Below are 20,362 nucleotides of genomic sequence, written 5' to 3'. Positions count from 1 at the left end.
ACAAAACAGACACAAACAGCACAACAACTTCTGTTCTTGCCTTCTCCTGTCGAAAAGAAAAAAAGAAAAGAAAAGATTTTTTGAGCACAGAGTACCAGGAACACGAAGCCATTGAGGCTGTTGCCATACAAAAAAAAAGACGCAAGCCAATCAGAGGCAGAGAAGGCTGGGTCTTGTGAGAAAAGCAGTGGGATCCATAATAAGATGCAAGTGGCACCTACTTCCTGTTTCAAAGACGGACAGTGCGTCTGTCCAATCAGCAAAAATCATTTTTGATAGAAGGTATCTAACTTTTCAGGTGGAAGTTAAGGTCGTGTTTTCTGTTATGTTGTTGTGATTTGCACTTCAGGGCCATCGTAAAATTCCCCTAACTTCCCAAATCAACTAACGTTAACGCTATCATTCCCAGCAAGTCAACACCTAATTTTCCAGATCTACTTTGTTTGAACCAATCCAACAGCATCCAATCAAGTTCCAGCAGACAACCTTGAAGAAATAACATTACGTTTCTTCCAAGATAGTTTTGTTCATGCCGGCTTCAGAATCTATTGAGTGATCAACAATTACTAATTACAGTACGCAAACGTGTGAAGATTACAGACGACGATGCAACAAATTCCAGCTTTGCTCGACATTTGAAGTTGCACATAAAGCGGTAAATAGTGGAACTGTTAGAACAGCATTACATTTGGTGAAGCACATACTTGTTTAGGACTCGAAATTCAAAGTTTAGGACTTGGGACTTGTCAGTCTTGACTTGAAAAGACACATTTGAAAAGACACATTTCTCACTTGCATAACTATGACTCTGTCCCATCTCTGCTGTGAAAGAAACCAACCCGTCCATCCCAGGATAATCCACATTCACTCATGTTTTTTTGTCCTACCTGGGACGATGGAAACAGTGTCTCTCTCCCAGGACACGACGCTGACGTACTCCTGCACGGCGGCGGGGATGAGGCACTTGAACACAGCTACGTTGCCCCGCATCGAGCGCTGGTCCGCCACCCGCACGGTGTAGGGCTCCCTGAAAACTACAAAAACACACAGAGGAATTTGATTCTCAAGCATTTAAAAGGCAAGATTATTTCCCTATCACTGAATAGCTGAGGTGTGGTGACCCATGATGGTCTAAATGTCACTTGAGACGCTTTTCCAGCCAGGCACAAACACATTTTAGGGTTTGTTTGTTTTTCATAAAATAGGTCAAATTTGGAGATATTTATAATCTATGTAAAATATCTTCCATCAGCTATCCAGAATATGTGTTGAAAATAAATGAACATTATGGCTGTTTCAGTTTTAATCACGTAATAGTTCAGTGTTTTTGAGACAAAAACAATAATCTGCTTGTGTTTACATCATCAAAAACAACACATTAACACTCCAGAGCAAAACACCCTTTCATCAATTACCACAGCACTCCACATGTATTCATTGGAAATTACTGGCCCACTCTTGTGTATTGTTTGAACTCTTCTAATCCTGCCTCTGCTTTCACCATAAATGGCACGAGCCGCCATTAAGCGGGATAATCATGGAAATTATTTTCCAGCTTTGGTGTGACATCATCATGAAAAACTGATCGACTGCTTGTGTACACAACTTTATTAGGAACAGCACTGAGCTGCACACTCAAACTAAACCAAATAAAGGTTGTTGGCGCTTCAGTTTATGCAGCTTCATGCAATATTTTACACTCTGGTGAATGAGCGGGGACTCATTAGCAAAATCACATGAAAGCTAGGACGTATCCGAAGGTTGCTAAGAAACTGGTGCGAAATCCCTTCCCTGGTAACAGACACGATGACAGCATGCATACATTCCCGCTGCAAGAGGGAAACACATGCAAGTGCATGTAAATTTACATCTCCTTTGAACAGTCGAGTAGAATAAAACAGATCTGTCAAGTTCTTTTGGAATAATAGAGAATGAACACCACTGATGTGACTTTGTTGTTAGCCATGAAGCAGTAAAGGTGATTCAGATGAATGTCAATTAGTGCAGCACCACGGCCACAGGACTGAACCCCGACACAAAGCATTCGCATCCTGTCTGACTGTAACCTGTGCGCCAGAGCTGCCGACCAGAGGCCGCTGGCTGCAGGATGTTTGGTTCATGCTAATCCCTCGTCTCCTGAGGCCAGGCTTTAGGGTCATGTGGGAATGAAGGCAGCAACCGGCTGGCATGCAGCTCAGGGTCCTGGCTCAAATCCTCAACTTGGCGCTAGTATTAGTATTAGAATGAATATGAGTATTAGTTCAGGTCGGTGTTGGGAGGCAGAATATGAAAACAGATGTTGACGGCAGGAGGGAAGGGGGAGGGACCGAGTGGCCTGAATGAATGATGGGAAGGAGGGGAGGGGACAATAGATGCAGTGTAACTATCATCCAGCTGTAGCTTTTGTTCCAGCTGTGGTTTGATGTAACTGTCTGTTCTTCTTCACGTATCACTGCCGGTTCTAGAGCTGGAGGAACCCAAACCCCCAGACGTACTATTTTACTTCTGATGAGGTCTGGCTTATTAAAGCAGCCTCGCGAGGTCCAATCAATGAAAAGCACCAGTTAGGTTTGTTAATGAGAGATAATTAAAGAAGTGTGCTGTGGCTATATTTAGTCTGGCACAAGAGGACGGCTCGGAGGAGGAGGGAGCAGGGAGGAGAAAGAGGACAGAGGAGAGAATATGATGGCAACAGAGGCAGCTTTTGGTCAAAAATTCAAAAAATAGACTACTTTTACGGTGTTTATTGATTGATTCTTTAATAATTGACTCTTGAAAATGATGAATTGGTTGGTTTGTGAGCAAGATTACACAAAAACCACTGAATGGATTTTCACAAAACTTGAGGAATGGACTGGAGGATGGGTTTTGGCCCAGCGTAGACCCCATTAACTTTTGGAGCAGATCCGGATTCCAGATTTTTTTTTTCTCACTTTCGTTAACATTGCAAGATAGGGCGTTTTGTTTTGTTTTGTTTTTTTTACATTACGTCAGTTTCACAGGGAATAATGCATGGATCTTGATGAAAAAAATCAGTCATATTTAGGTGACTGGTATCTACAAAAGGGGAGTGTTGGGCCTTGCCGGAGGTATACTCTCTACTGAGTGCCATTCTAGGTCCTGTTGTGATTTCTGAAAAGAGGTGTTTTTGTTTGTATGGTAACAGCATATTAAAAATACATTTCAGGAGGAAGAAAGGAATGATAGGGTCACTGATCCTTTAACCATATCTCCTTATCACCAGGTGTTGAAATACTCTTCACACCTTGCAAAGCTTTAAAAAGCCTCGCTTGAAAAATATCCAAGTGGCTGTCAAGCTCCTGGTGGCCTTTATTGTACTGTCCTTTTAAAAAGTGAAGGACTGTCAATGAGAATGAGCCTGTAATGTGATATAACCTATTGTCACACTTTTTCCCTCCTCATCCGATCTGGTTATATCATCTAAAAAAATCACATCGGACTCGCTACTTTACTCTAAGTACTGTAGGGGTTGTGTTTTGGATTTCATCCGACCAGATGGTGCTGTGCCGTAGATGGAGCTGAAGGGGTTAGGTCGGTATAAAGTGCAGCGGTTCATCACCAGCTCAGTCAAATAGGTGTGAGCGAAGGCCTCGGCCTGGTGTAGTATGTGATGCAGATGTTCTCTCTGTAGACTGTGTTCTAGGTCAATCTGTGTTCAGGTCGAGATGGGCTATTTTAGGGCAGGTGATTCTGTGTGTGGGTTGGGCTTTTTTTTTGCAGCTGCCAATCACATCTGCTCTACTTTGTGCTTTCACAACCTGTCTCTATTTTCTCTGTTCCTCATCATGTTGTGTGTCACTTCGACCTTTTGCTCCATAACCCCTTCTTTTATACCTCTTAGGCCCGTTTTCTTTCAGACTCACCAGCTTTGATGCGGATGTTGGGGCTGCGGATCTTGCCGGCTTGGTTCTCGGCAGTGCAGAAGTAGTCGTTGTCGTGGATGTAGCTGTTGTAGGCGGAGGGCGAGAAGGGGTACAGTTGGAGGGTGCCATTGGCGTGCACGTGTCGGATGTGGGGCACGTCGTAGATGTCGTCGCCGGTGGCCAGGTACCAGCGCAGTATGGCACTGGGGGTGCCCCCTGCTGGACAGGGCAGGGACACCCCCACCGAGCTGGAGTAGGTTACCCTCTGCAGGGAGGCATTCACAAAGTACAGCCTGGTAGAGCCCACATCCTCACTGTGTACTGCAAGGGGACAAACAGACAACAAAACATCACTTAGGAGGCCGAGGTTGAGGTCAGAGGTCAGCGATGAGCCCCTGTTATGTGTTATAAACACGGCGAACAGGATTCATTGATTTAAAGCAATCAGTGTCACATTAATGGACCAAAAAATGGACAGAGTGGGAATGTCCTTCAAATGTGTGGCAAAATAATCATAACAAATGTATGTCAAATGTCCAGCTGCAAACATCAGTCATGTGATCCAGAAAGCCAGGGATTTGGGCTAAAGCCTGTGATGGTTTAGGTGGATCGGAGGGGGGAGGAGCCTGTTACCTCCGTACAGTGAGAGACAGAGAGAGAGAGAGGGAACGCGATGATAGGTTATGTGATTGGAATTTCTATGCCAGACGCAGAGATTTAAGTCTATTTAATCTCCTTACATATTTAACACACACACACATGCACGCACACACACACACACACACACACGTACAGGAATGTTCTTCATTGGCACTCAGATTAAACACATACAGCTCCGACAGAGAAAGGAGAGTGAGAAGAGAGAAATGAGAAGGGGGGGGTCTCAAATTTGGGGTCATTAGAAGAAAGATTAGAAGAGAAAGAAGAGTGCTGCTGATGGACAGATGTGGATGTCAACCACCACTGGTTCTGAATTATATCATCTAATACACACCATCCCACCACATGTTCATCACCCTGTTAACGTTCAGCGCAGAGAGTCTGTAAAACATCATGGAGGATGCTAACAGACACTGAACGACGGAGGATTTTGATCCAAATTGGATAAAATTAGCATTCAGGGTACTCTGGGAAGTGTTCAGTCATAAATGTGTGTGTTTTTCCTTTTTGATCAAATGGATCAAACTGATTTATCTTCTATATGTCTCTCCTATTAAACACTGCTTGTTGAAATTGCTTAATTATCAATTACATACAGTTGAACAACATACATGCACATTTTGAGTGGTAGAATCAACATGTTTCAATTTTTGATTGATCAAATTAATGTCACAAAGTCTTACTTTTTAGAGGTGATGATGGTCACATCAGGGTGTTTTACGCTCTATTCTTAATCGAGGGTCTGAGGGTGTTGTTCACTGTGCAGATTACAAAGCCCACTGAGGCAATGTGGTTGTCATTTTGGGCTATATAAATAAACTGATATGACTACACGAACCTAAATGAATCAAACAGTTGAAGATCTGGCACTTAAATAAAAATATGTCCACTGGGTCACCTTTTAGGACAGACTGTTGCCAAAATATCAGGTAAACCAGAACTAAAGATATGGAGATGGATTAAAACTTACTACAGTATAAACACTATATGGCTGCAACTAATTATTATTTTCCTTATTGATACATATTTATTTTGGTAAATTGATTAATCAATTTGGTCAATAAAGTCCAAGGTGTGGTCATCCAGTTGCTGGATTTGTCTGATCAACACACCAAAACTCAAAGATATTCAATTTTGCTGTTAATAAACAATCAAATACAAAGTAATTGTTATTAAGCACTTGTTTATCATTAAGTTGCAATAGATCTATACTTTACATTGCTTAATAAACCATTTATAAAGTATTTCACTGTTTGTTGACAGTTAAATTAAGTATTGATTTACCATTCAGTAATGATGGTTATTATAAGGTGTTGCAGATTCTCACAACTGAGGCAACAATTTGGGAATATTTGTTCTTTTGTTTGAAAAATCATTAATTATTGACTCATTGTTTCAGCTGTAATAAAAACACATTTTTAAAAATCTAAAAGGTTTCGATTCCTCTGTGGTCCAGATCATCCATCTGACTTTGTCACCAGCTAACTGTTACGCTCACTTTAAATAGCAGTACTGCATGTAGTATAACGTACAGTACACCAATCAGATCTGCGCCCTTCTCTCAGTGTGCAGAAACACCACGATGTACAGATCTTCAGTTAGATCGATCTCTACATTTTCTGTTCTTAATAACTTTATTGTTATTGTTCATTGTTTGTTGATTTGTTATTATCTGTTTATTGTTCTTTATGATGGCGACAGTGTTGCACCAGCTAAAGCATCATCATTTTTGAATAATTATGAAATCATGCTTTAATTCTGAGGAGACGGGATAACAGATATATATCCCTGTTGTTCACATTACATGGGCCAGTATTTGGTTTTCACAGCTGCACGAAAAAGTTATAACAACCAAAAACATCTGCGTGAATGTATAAGTTGTACATGTTAAGTTTGTGACATTGTTGTAGAGAAGAACAAAGCCCATCAGATTTGACATCGAGAGCAAAGACGAACTCTGAATCAAACACAAGAAATCAGGACTGAAAACACATACTGTATCTGATCATCCAGTGCAACCAAACATTTATACTTTGTTTAAGCCGTGACTTTAAGCTATGGCAGGAAAACATGAACAAATAAAACCTGGCAGAATTAATCACCACCATCAACAGTGTCACTGTGCTGCCACTGAGCTCAGTGCACCAGATCGAAGACGGCTATCACTCTCATCCAGGAGGGTTTGTTAATAATTCCTGCTTCCTTTCAAAGAAGTGCTTCTGTCCCTTGTAGACTGGAGATTGATAAAGCTGGGTAGAATGTTACAGATGGTATATGAAAATGTGTCTGGCAGTCCAGTGGTGGGCTGCAAAAACCAGGTCAGACTCCCTCCCCTCTGCAGATTACTGATAATGGCCCCTGAGCATAAAGCCCATATTAAAGATTGCAATATCTATAATCTCCCAATGGGGGGACAGGACTAAAGTGGAGGAGTGAGGGGGTCACCCTGAGAGCTTGGGGGGGGGGGGGGGGGGCTGGGCAGCAGGAGGACCTCTCATACAGTAGATTATATGGCCTGGGGGGCCCGGGCACTGGGGGGCTGGGGAGCACTGGGACTGATGGAGCGGGAAGTGGAATAGAAAGGGGATCAGAGCAAACTCCCACCACTCAGAGCCTGTCAAAACCAGGCGAGCCACACATGCACTCACCCAACACACACACACACACACACACACGCATACACATAAACACTCCAAAAGCAGCTCTCGGCACTCAGTCACACTGGGAGGAGACAGAGTGGGTTGCCATGGTGGCGCTGGCACTTGAAAGCTGTGACTGAATAAAAAAAACAATGCAACAATTTAACCTAACAACAGTGACCCACTGAAGAGTCTAAATTTAGAAACTTCAAGTCAACTAGCCCCAAATTCTCAAATATTTACAGTTTGGGGAAAAAAAGCTGCTGAAGTGATCGAGTAAGGCATAGAGGGGAAAACAGGACAAGTAGGCTGCCTATAGAGAGTGTTCATTTAATTTGTACCAGGATGAAAACTCCTGTTTAGTTAGGTGTGGTCAGGCACAGCGGCGTTAGAGCATCACGCTGGGCGCGCTCCAAAACTCACCTGGCAAAGTCCTGCATTGTGCCAGAATGGTGGAGTTTCCACTCCATTTAAGACCAACTGTCCAAACATCACATGCCACCTGTGCCAACCCGTGTAGACGGCTTGTGTGACAAGACAACAAAATGTCACGTGCACCAGCAGTGTGGTAAACAACAGAGACTGCATAAACACATCCTTGTTCGTTAATCCAAATGGAAAAGCACTGAAACGTCAGAGATGAAATTCAAGTTGGGCCAGTTCACCCTAACACAGAGCTGTTCAACAGCTTTCTGATATTGACATACTATCATCATCAAACATCAGAACAGGGATCGATGTTATGTTTAACCAATGACAGGATCAACTGGCCAAACAGACCAATTTATCATAACCTTAAGGCTTAATTCATTGTTATTTTATTGAAATATTGTTGACTGGTTTGTTTGTTTTTTTGCAAACTGAAGTTTAATTTCCACAACTTAAGTTTTTACAAAACTTTTGCTTCATAGGGATCTTTAGGGAAAAGGACAAGTAATGTTTTGACTACAGTGTTGACAGTGAAATACCACAATAAGCAGGTAGTATAGTCAACATCCTGTCAAACCAGCACGCTCCAGGACTAACATATTCAGCTAGAACTGCAATATATTGATATCATATTGTTATTGTTATTGAAACTATATGCTGTCTTAGATTTTGGATATTGTTATGTTGTGATATGGCATGTGTGTCGTCTTTTCCTGGTTTTAAAGGCATGACAGTAAAGTGATGTAATTTTCTGAATTACCAGATTGTTTTACTTGTTCTTATACTCTCCTTTACCCACTTAATCATTATATTCATCTCACTGATGATTATTTATCAAAAATCTGTTTGTGTAAATATTTGTCGTAATATCGATATCGAGGTATTTGGACAAAAATATCATGATATGTTGTTTTGTCGCCCACTTCTAGCATTTATGAAGTGCTTCTGAGGAGATTTCAAAATATAGCAAGTTATGTATTGAGTGTTGTGATATAGCCTAAAAATATAGTGATATCATTTTAAGGCCATATCACCCATCCTTACAACCAGCCACTACAGTAAGACATAACATATAACAGACACTGTTTTCTAGTTATAAGGGTGTTTTTTCACTGCTAAAAAAACACAATAAGCAGATTTTAACAGCTATTGTTATTAATACATTGTGGTCACACTGAATTAACAAAAATAAAGCTGAGTTTGAACACTAAAGATTTATTTTTTTATCCATGTCTCAAAGTTCTGTGACAGGTGACATTCCTGCATTAATCCAGGACTACAACTCAATAATTTCAATTATTTCATTATTGATAAATCTGTCAATTTCTTCAATAAATGGATCAATTATTTAGACTTTAAAATGTCAGAAAATAGAAAAAAAAGTCCATGTGGGGTCTTCACATGTCTTGTTTTATCCAACCAACAGGCCATAACCCAAAACTATTTTCCTTATGATAAAATTAAACAGAAAAAAGGGACTAATCTTCCAATTAGAGAACCTGAGAGCTGAGAATATTTGGATTTTCTCCTTGAAAGACGACTGACACGATAATCATATTAGTTGATTTTCTGTCAATCGACTAATTGTTTCAGCTCTACATTAACTTATGTTGATTAAACTCAGTATTCTTCGATCTTAGTCCTCCGGGCCGTCCTGTCCTGCATGTTTTAAATGTATCCCCGAACACACCTGATTCAAATGAATGGGTTGTTATCAGATTTCAGCAGAGCTTGATGACGAGCTGATCATTTGAATCAGATGTGTTGGGGCAGGGAAACATCTTAAACATGCAGGACAGGGGTCCCTGAAGACCAGAATGAAGAACATTGCTTTAACAGATGGAAAAAAAAAACTGAACGCAGGCTTTAACACAATAGGACACGTAGATCACATTCACATGGTGCTCTTGCTCATTTCAGTGACACCACCTTTCTCAGCGATGCACGTCCACAAACATCTAACTCCAGCAGCTTGTGGACAGTCAGCTCCCTGATAGCAGTATTGACCACAGCTGTGGGGCTCCTGTGTTGCTGCTGCTGCTGCAGTTCACCTGCACCCAGGAGGCTTCATCAACCCCGTTCAGACACAGAGAAAAAGCAGCCCTCTCTGGAAGGTGTTGGAGCACTGACGGCGCCGCTGGAGCCAAAAGCTTAGGCTGTCAAGAGTCGCAGCCACTATTTTATACATCCTGCCAGAGAGCCACGCATGAATATGTATGTCAGAGAGGCAGAAGTCATAACCTATGCAAGGTTTCATCATGCATAATGCAGCTGATCTACGCCTCTCCAGGATGTGAGTGCGCATAGGAGTGTACACACAAACACACACACACACACACACACACACACACACACACACTTGAAGCTCACGACTGTATTGTGATGAGGAGGTAAACAAACCCCAGAAACCCTCACACATTCTCACACCCAGAGCTCCCTGCGCCCCTTCACATGTTCTTCTCCTCTCTTTCCCATCTCTGCCTTACATTTCTTTCTTATGGCAGAATCATTTTCACAGCATTTCACTGTTATTGGATTTACTGATACGTAGTAAAGGTCAAAAGTAGGATCCAACTTAACCGAGACAAGCACATCAGCCGCGAGAACTGTCAAAAACCTCTCCCTCCTCTCCTCGACTGCCTGGAAACGGCTTCATTTCCAACCTGTGCCACCTCTCTGTCACTCATCCTTCAGGTGTTTTTGGGACAGAAAGTTGGTGTTTTTGATAAGGGGCCACAGGGATTGGGAACTGTGTGCGGAGACATAAAGCAGCAGGGGCGGAGGAGGGAGGAGACGCACCGTAAGAAGGGGTGTGAATTGAATATTGGTGTGGATGCAGGGGGATGAAGATAGGTGTAATCTTATGGATAATCCTCAGGGGTCTGGCATAAGTAGGTGGTTGGCGAGTGGCGGGGGCTGTTGGGGTGACATCTAATCAACAATGGGGGTATCGCCGCTGCCCACCTACTGTCTTTCTGTACACCCTGTCCCCAACAATCTGCTCCCCACCGCAGCCACCCACCACCCCCATCACTAACACCCCCCCGGCCTGTGCTGTGTCAGTAAAAAAAAAAGTGTGCTACTTCAGCAGTCCCCTGGGACCTGCTCCCCCCTCACATCAAAGCAGCCAGTTTCTCTCTTAATGTGAATATCAAATCTGTGGATCACAAGTCCCAGCACAGTCTGCATAAACTGCCCCTCCCCCAACCTTTAATTCTGCCTAGTGATGAGGGAGAGAGAGGGAGGGGAGCTACTGCGAGAGGAAGCGATGGAGGGAGGGAGAGATGGAGATGGAGAGAGAGATGGAGATAGAGAGAGAGAGAGAGAGAGAGATCCAACAAAAACAACTACTTGCTTCAGAGATTTGACATTTGCCGAACGCACCCTCCTTCTGAAAATGTGCAGCTCCGCCATCCAATAAAATTTGGAGGAGGTCCGGCTCAATTTAGCATCAGTGTGGTGATACAGAGTTCTTGTTGAGGGGGATAAAAAAAAAAAAAATCTCACTGTCGAAGGTGTTCATTTGCATCTTTATTTTTGTTGATGCTGTTTTAAAATGATTCGCTCTGATTCATAATCTCGTTGGGATTTATGATAATGAATTTAAGGACGAATGGGAAAGCAGGGACAGAGCTGTGACATCCTATTGGTGCGCTGGGAAGTGCAATGAGCTCCGTTTCCCTGCTGACAGTCTTACACCACCACACTTCTTTAACCGCCATTTGGCAACAACATTGAACAAAATTTGTGTGCAGATATTTTTCAGTTGATGAATTATTTAAGGACAACTGGAATTTTAGTAGTTTCATTATAATTGACTGCTGGTTCTTATGATTAAAAGTGTAAAGGGAGGTATAAAGATCATTAAAGAAAAACTGGCCAGCAACAGTGGTGTTCGTTTCTAAATTTTATGTTTTTGTTGGAGCACATTTCCCTCATTTTAAATCATGCATTGAAGCTCCTGAAAAATGCACCCAAAGTCACACTGAGAGCTCAATATTCCTCCTTTAACCCTCTTCAAGATGGCTGTTGTTGGAAAATTAAATAATGCCGGGTTAGGTAATGGTAAAAAATGTAGGCCTGCATGTGCCCTGCCTGAGTAATGATTGGCACCCCTGTGGACCACACAGCTCTGTCATTGAGGGGAGCCTATGTGGTTCAGATTGCAGCTTTAATTGTGCAGCCTTGCAAAGGCAGCACGGGGAATTGGACTGGGGAGGGAAGCAGGGGGAGGATTTTTGCATATTTCTATTTGTAGCGGGTGAGCAGTGGAGGGGACAGGAGTGTGCCAGGGTGAGGGATCACCTTATTGCTTTTCACACCTCAGATTAAAATCCAAGTTATATTGTTTAAATTTTGCACATTTTTTGTTTAATGAATTTGATTTCAAATTTCAGGTTCAAAATAGGCCTAAATGAGCAGGCCTGTAGATTAAAAGGGATGTCTTCACTGCTAATTAATCCAGAATGTCAGTAAATTAAGCCTGTGAATTTGATTTAAAATGAGAGAGGAAAACAGGCATTTTTTGTTTTCAAATCACCAATTAAAAATCACCATCAGTCCTCTTTTAATTGCATATAATATATTAAATCATTGAGAAAAGAAATTACAGGCATTGTGCTTTAATTGGTTACCCTATGTTCCTCCAAAAAGATCCGTTAATTACCCCTCACACCCCAACTGCCTCCTGAACCTGAGCCTCTCACATAATTTAACAACATTTTTTTTTAAATCATGAGCGGTGTGGAAATTTGTTTTCAACATATATTTTTAAAAAAATCTTGTAAATAAAATAAATTAGTGAATTTCCGGTTCAACTCCTGCAGAAATCACAGAAATGGCATCCAAAAGTGTCCAAGACCAAGAGGGGTGTCCCCGTCACTTCCCCTCCTCCGCGCGCCCGACAACACACACACACACACACACACACACACACACACACACACACACACACACACAGAAACATGAGGCGGGACGCACGCGCTGGCACACGCGCGATCACGTCCGCGGGGTCCAGGTGCGCTATTAGTGAGGAACATGACCGGGCAAGTCTATAATCTGCACCCACGCCCCTGGAGTTTCTCATTTGGCGAAATAAATTTGCGCATATTAAAATGACTCCGGAGAGGCTCCGACATCACATGTTTCAAGTTGAATAAATGATTTAAATCAAATGCGAATATTTGAATTCAAGAGAGTGAAACACAACGTGGGTACGAACCCAGGCAGCACATATGCGGCTAATTGATATTTCTGAAAACAGGCTGATCCAACATGCCACAACTTGAAAAAATGGAAAATGAACCCCATGGCCTATTTTGATCAACTCCGTTTGCATCGAGAACAGCCATATTCCTCCTCCCTTCCGATCCATATCCAACACTTTGTGAGAGACACATTTACACCTTCCCAGGGCCTGTGCTCCTGTGTTAATAAGGACAAAACAACACGTAAACATGGCTCCAAACAGGCAGGCTACACAAAGGCCCATAAACAGCTCTCATGTGGAGATAGTGTTGAACTTCTGTTATTTTCGACGCAGATTTGTTCAGGATTATTATAATGCACTGTAATAGCAGAAGATCAACTTTGCAACAGGGTCAGGGATTTGCTGCATATACTGAACAAGGCAGAAAAATGAATCCATTTAAACAGATAGACCTCCATTTATATCTAAAAATACAATTTATCTAAAAATACAATTAAACAAAAGGAAATGAAGAGAGCAAATGATTTAAATAAGGAGGACAAATGTGAATGCACTAATTATGGCCTTTATGTGGGTGTAGGTCCATTAAACTGAGGCCGTTGTAGAAAAAAAAGAGGCCTTTTATTTGTCATCCAATTTTAAAATGGTAATTTGTCATTACGCACAAAAAAGAATTAAAACCCTAAAAATAATCTCGTCCGGAAAAAGAAATAGCCTAATAAATCAGAGCATCTCTGTGGGATGGAGCGCTTGTGCCAAATATAGTCCATGAAAACAGCTGCAATTAGCAAAAGGCTGCACAATGAGCGCACAAAGATCTCACAAATCACAAGAATCCCCCTCCAAACTTTACAGGAGCGCACACATTTCGAGTGGATTTGTTCCAAAATTGGCAAACAATTGATATAATTGCAGGCCGATGCATGTTTTCATTCCTCTCTCACCCTCCCTCTCTATTTGCACCTCATTCTCCCTATTCAGCCATTTTACATATTCATAACTGGAGTTGGTAATGCGAAAACAATCCGTGCTATCAGCACCATCGGAGGCATCACGGGCCGCTGCATAAAACCACAAAACACTCCGTTTGGGAAAAAAAAAGAAAAAAGAAGAAATCACTTGACACCTTCACTCTCACCAGATTTCTACCTGCTCAGCTGCTGCGGCTTTATACATTTTGATTGAAATAATCATTTTCAATCAATTCCTCATCACAAGGCTTCCGATGAGACATCAAAGCACGAGCCACACACGCCATCCACAGCCACAAATCAATTAATTTCGATCAATTATCACTTTTCATTCAACTTGAAAAACAAACCGACAAACAAAAAAAAAAGAAAAACCAGCAGGACTCCAGCAGTCAGAGTGCAGGGTGTGAAATATTTCAAGCATTTCTTTTTTTTCCTCTTACCTTCTTGGAGAGAGTACAGCAGGAGTAAAGTTACAAGCCACATGCCATAAATAGCAGGTATATTTTTCAGGAATATTTGGCAATCCTGGCAAGTGTGAGGCGCGGTTTTTTGGCCAGGCGGGTCTCCGTGCTGGACTGGCGACTGTGCTCCCCGGAGGTCTCTCCAGCCCTGCTGCCCCGCTAAGCATGGAGGGGAAATGAGAGGCGCCTCGGCCCCGCCCATGTCCCCTCCTCTCCTCCCAAGACTACTGTGCATACAAATCCATCCTCCCTACACTAATCAAACACCGCAGAACGACGGGCCACAGCAAAGCCGCGGGTGGCTGTGAGCTGAACGGTGGATCTTGGTCCAGTTGTGTCCAAAAAGAAAAACAAATGCCAGTTTGTGTGAGCGGTGGAGCCGCGCAGACAGATGTGTTGGCACCTTGGAGAGCGCACCCACCTGTGCGCCCCTGATGACCGCGTTTCTTTGCGCAATATGGATCTACAAAAGCCGCTCAGGCGGCTGCGAAGACTCTAGAAAAATGCATTCATGTCTTTTCCTCTGAGTTCGGGTGTTAAACACGGGGACGTGGAGCTACACCACACACTAATGACTGTTTTTCTTTGTCTTTCGGAGCCATGAAACGTGCGTAGACATTTGCGCACAGATATGCACTGCAGATGGAGAGGAGGAGGAGGAGGAGGAGGAGGAGAGAGAGACAGAGAGAGAGTAGCGGGGTGTGGGGCATGACACTTCAACACAGCAGGTGAAAACACAGCAGGTGAATCCGACCAATTATGAAAGAAAGGTTTCAGTGTATCCTTTAAGGACAGCGAGCAACTTTCCACATCACTGTTCCCCTCTTCACCCCGCTCTGTTGCGCATGTGATGAGCTCCCCTGCATAAGCATAAATTAGGACGGCGAGTTGCAGGACACTCCCAGTTCATGGAATATTTAAGGTCCGTGTGGATTCCAGAGGTGGATCCGAGAAGTGGTCCTCCGCTGCACCAGACGCAAAAAGCTCCAGGCGCAGAAAGAGCGGAGAAACGCAATAAAATGATTAAATCTGAACGAGAACTTTGTGTTCCTTCAGTGTCATTTTGGCTGATTGATAAATAACAGCTGCGGCTGCAAAAGTGTGTGGACTGAATAAGATGGTTTTGAGGTTTTCCTTTCAGACACACCTTTTGTGTATTTTTTGGTGTTCATATATATGCAACTATTAAGGTTTCATATTTATTTCCATCATCTTATATTAATCATTATTACTTTGATCACAAGTCAAATCTCATGAGAGTAAAAGTTTTTCCCATCCTGCCCAGCACATTTAAGTACACTTGAACGCAGCCTGTGGCCTCAGAAGAGTTCAAGGAAAGAAGCAGAAGTGGCAAAAATGTACACATATGAATTTGACACCAGTGGGCCAGAGGTCACTCACTGAAAAGTTGGGTTTAACTTTAAACTTAAACAAGTTGAAGAGCAGCAGGTCAGCAGCAGCCTCTCTCCTCCCCACATGGCGCTGCTGCCTGCAGCTGCCGCTGCGATCTGATCTGACCGGAGCTGCAGGCTCCACTTGCGGGTAACTGCTGACATCTGCTGGCCACACTCACACATTTCTGCACAGTGACGTGGTGTGGTGTGACCTTGTAGATGATTTTATGTCTGTGGCACTGTGTAGAGGTAGTTTTCAAAGCAACTTCAGGAGATTAAGATTGGTTTGAATTATTCTAATGTTTATTGTTTATCATTTTAGATTTTAATTCTGCTCTTCTTGTTTATTTCACCACTATTTTTTGTATTTTATTTCAGTGTGAGTAGAGCACTTAGTTTCTTTGATAAGTGCTCTAATAGTAAACTAAAAAAACTGTATTATTATGCTTAATGTTATTGCATTTTTGTCGTATGTGAAGTAATAGTCCTCCTTAATAAATTATGAAATCAAACACCCTCAGCCTCCAAAATGATTACATCTTTGCATGTTCCTTTTTGTAAAACGTCTTTACTTTTGCTCATGGGGACATATTTTATTACGTAATTCATATAACGTGATGGGTTAACATGAAAAATTCAAACCAATAATATTGATCACAAACCTCTGAGCAATCCGGCTCTTTAACCTTTCAAATATCAGAGCGGTGGAAAGAAATAAAGACAAAGTTAAAGCATTCATTTGCTTGAAGGCTAAGCTTTTGTGCTGTTGCTAATGTTAATCTTCTTACCTTCACTCTGCTTGTTGAAGGGGTTCTCCAGTTTTGCACTTCCATACCACGCCGGTCTTCAACAGGGTCCTCAGAGTTACTGTAGAAGGGCCACCAAATTATTGTTTGATAATATTATTATACCATGTTATTGAAACATAATGGCCAGTTATCTATTATCATCCCAAGTGTACGGACATTACAGCATAACAGCTTATCAAGCAAAACACTCCAGCATACCCTCCACCTCAGAAACCACAAACTGCGGGTGAGGCTAACCAGCTAACATTAGCTCGCCATGCCACAACTGCTGCCGACTTGTTTAGTTATACATGGGACTACAGGCTGTCCTACACTTACTGTAGGTGCAGTTTAATATGCAACAGGAGTTTGTACAATGTGTCATGTCTTGTTCGGCTTCTCAGGTCATGTTTTCTCTATTTGTCACATTTCCTGTTTTATTTTGTTACTCAGCTCTCTTGTCGTTTCAGATCTTTCTCTTCCCGCCTTTGTGATTTTCCACCCCGCCCTAAAGTGTTTCACCTGCATCTTATCATCCTCACCTTCCTTGTGTATTTAGTCTGTATGCTCCCTGTTCCCTGTGCCAGTATGTCTTTGTCATAGTAAATCTTTTTCCTCCCCCTTTTTGGATTGTTTACCTGATCTGACGGCCGGCCGGTGTACCAGCCCCTTGCATATACATGTAAAGGACATTCTGATTTTTACTGCGTGGTCTTGAGTTGTGCTTTGTCATCTCACTCAATATACGTCACCATCACCAGCATGGCCACCGCCTCAGCACGCAAAAGGTACTAACAAAGGTGGAAAACACAATAAATCTGGTCTTATTGATTACTGCAGTTATATGAACGGGTAGTTTGTAAGCTCTGCAATATACCTGTAATATACAGGACCAGCTCTACAATGTTTAAATTAAACTGTTGGGTGTGTAGTCTTTAAAAGACAAACTGATGCAGCACAGGCAGAAATATCCTCACTTTTAGTCCAGAATATGGTAAAGCTCCAAAAACCCCTGATCCTATTCTTCCCATAATGCAACTTGATTTCCTGCATGCAAATACATGAACGATAACCCCGATGACATCATCAGGGGGCATTTGCTCATCCTAAAAAATAGTGTCACTTTAACGTGGCCTCTTGTTCTTCCTCTCTCCGCCCAACAGGAGGCACTGCTGTCAAACATCAAGTGTTGCATTCCTTCACACACAAACAGCACGACAGGATGCATTTTATTCAAAACTTTATTAGATTTCACGTTTCTATAATAAAGAGATCGAGAGCTGATATGCACAGATGAGAGGGAGTTGAAAATGGAGACATCATTTGAGAGCGAGCCAGAGCATTACAGCTGTATATTGGTGTGCAGAGAGCAGCAGTGGAGTACGATGAGTCTATACGCTCTGCAGGGTCTGATCGAGTACAGGGGCTCCAGTCCACTCAAGGCTCCTCTCTGGATGTTCCCCATTCACCCTGCATCCCATTATCACAACTCTCTGATCCAGGACCTGATCTTCTGCGGTTATATTGCTCACAGACCTGAACTGTCGCAGTAACTCAAAGCTGCAGTGTGACAAACACACTGTCACTTCTGTTGTGATTTGCATAGAGTTGCTTGTCATCATAAGGCCCTTCGCTGACACGACGACATTACCCAAACGCTTGTTTTTCTCAATTCATTGCTTCAGTGAGACTGACATTCAAACAAATCACATTTTTTTCCAACATCGTCTAACAAGACAACAGAAGCCACTCTTCAATAGTTAAAATTAAATTATTGCAATCAAATTATTTCACCATATGATCCTGCAAAACACTGTCATCATGTTTTCAAAGTCACAGCAACAGACCAGAAGTTTAGACCTGATTTCTCGAGGGTGGATTTTCTCTTTTAAGGCAAACAAGAATATGGTAAACACACATATGACAAATGTATATTACCCATACTATGTCTTGCACCTTGTGTACCTGTAATATCTTTTCAAAGATCCCATGCAATGAAGTCATCACAGCTTTTTCAGCAATTATGCTTCCCTGTTCGTCTTCTATTTTTTTTTTTTTCAATTACTAATACTTTAGCCTATAATTCAACATTTTGGGAAATATGTTTATTTTCTTTGTTGCTTAGAGATAGATGAGCCGCTAACCTGCTAACTTAAAATAACCTTCTCCTGGAGCCTGGAGGTAGCTTAGCTTAGCTTCACAAAAACATTGGTGGCAAGGGGGAAACAGCTAACCAAAATAAACAATCTTCCTACCAACCATAGACTCTGGTCTCTGTCACGTCCCCCCATAGTTTTCTGAAGAGCCATAATGACAGTTAGTGTGCTCTTATCTCCTGATCCAGACAGAGCTAGCTGCACACCTAGCTGCCGTCGACAGCAGTGGGTGGTTACTGTTGTGATAGGCTGCCCCCCATTTTTTGGACTATTAGTTTCACAGTTGACCAATTCTTAGATATTTAATATGAGACTCACTTGCTTTCGGAGCGAGCCTCAAGTGACCATTTGATGAATTGCATTTTCCCACTTGGCTTAATGTTTCAGTCCCAGAGGTTGCGGCTTGCTACCAACACCTTTTAATGTGAACTAATTAATACATCATATCTTGTTTTATTCCTTGAGTGTTGTCATCACTGTGCAACTGTCATTAAACTAGCAGAGACTCCAGCTTTAGAGGTGTGGGTGGGCGGATTTTGTTTCAATTGTACGGAACCAGGGTTGCCAATCTTTGTGCTAGGCTAAGCTAACAAGCTAATGGCTGTACCTTCATATATATCAGACAGACATGACAGTGGTATCAATCCTGTCATCTAACCTTCGGCAAGAAAGCAATTAAGCAAATTTCCCCAAATGACAAACTATTTCTTTAAGATTGATATCTTGCCATCTTGCGCTGTCCCACTACTTCACATTACATGAGACCTTAAAGAATCACCTGGCTATTTCCTCGTGCGGGCTGTTTGGTTTCTTCTCATCTCACTCGGATGATCAATGTGACAAACCGACACTGGTTTGGATTATACATACAACAAAAATATACATCTTGCCCAACACACCCCATTTATTATATTGCTTCAAGCCAGTGACTAAAGACTGGAGTCACTTTAATGTGGAGGCACATTATTATTAACGTAACAGTGAGTTTCAGAAAACAGCCGGACATTCACACGTTACCGTACAGTACGATCAGTCAACACCTGTTGTGACTTGGGAGGTACGTTTATATCTGACCTGACACAGTGTTATCCACACATCTGTCCCACTCTCCAGAGGTATTTCTTTTTAAAGCCAGACATTCAGCGTCTTAGATGTGAAACAGATGTATATTGTAATGCAGTTGATACAGATACATTCATCTCCTAATGTGATGCTCAGCTGGAGTCATCCCTGTTTGGCACAGTCACTGGGCTCCACTGAGAGCATCACTTATTTCCTGCTTGAACAGAGTTATACTTGAACTACAGCCCCCCTACTCAGCCCGTCCATGATCATTTAAACCATGAATCTATGGGTTGTTTACTGTATGCATGGGCAGGACAACCAGGTTTATCTTTGTCACTGCAGGGCAGCAGGTAAAGATTATTTATAGCAAAGAGGAAAACACTGGCTGAATGTGTTTGTCAGGAAAAACGAGCCGTTCCCATGAAGAGGCAGACACTAAGCAGTGTGGATATGTTGAGTCTAATCCAGGCATACAGTATCCGGGGCAACATCACCAAATAGTGCTAAGCCTTAGCCAGGGTTAGCACGATGAAATTAGCATGGCATAGAATGGGATTTACACTTAACCTCAGAGCTGACGCTACTAGCGTTAGTATATTAGAACATGTTTTTTTCCAAAAAGTATGTATTTCTGTTTTCTAGCATTGTGTCTAAAATCTGGCCCATGTTGCACATGCTTAAAATGCATTGGTTATTTGTCTTA

At 42.2% G+C, this 20,362-nt stretch overlaps 1 protein-coding gene across 1 annotated transcript in view; it reads right to left on the bottom strand.

Moving 5' to 3' along the window:
- Nucleotides 1-14,423, bottom strand: part of LOC141007409 (cell adhesion molecule DSCAML1-like) — a 54,355-nt gene extending 39,932 nt beyond the window's left edge. The window contains 4 exon segments of the mRNA XM_073479770.1: nt 888-1,034; nt 3,885-4,205; nt 14,236-14,344; nt 14,346-14,423. Coding sequence (XP_073335871.1) covers nt 888-1,034; nt 3,885-4,205; nt 14,236-14,344; nt 14,346-14,423 — 655 coding nt within the window.
- Between the last annotated feature and the right edge of the window lie 5,939 nt (nt 14,424-20,362).

This window comes from Pagrus major, chromosome 13 (assembly GCF_040436345.1).
Source record: "Pagrus major chromosome 13, Pma_NU_1.0".
Lineage (NCBI taxonomy): Eukaryota > Metazoa > Chordata > Actinopteri > Spariformes > Sparidae > Pagrus > Pagrus major.
Note: the sequence above shows the minus strand (reverse complement) of the source record. Positions and strands in the feature narration are given on the sequence as shown.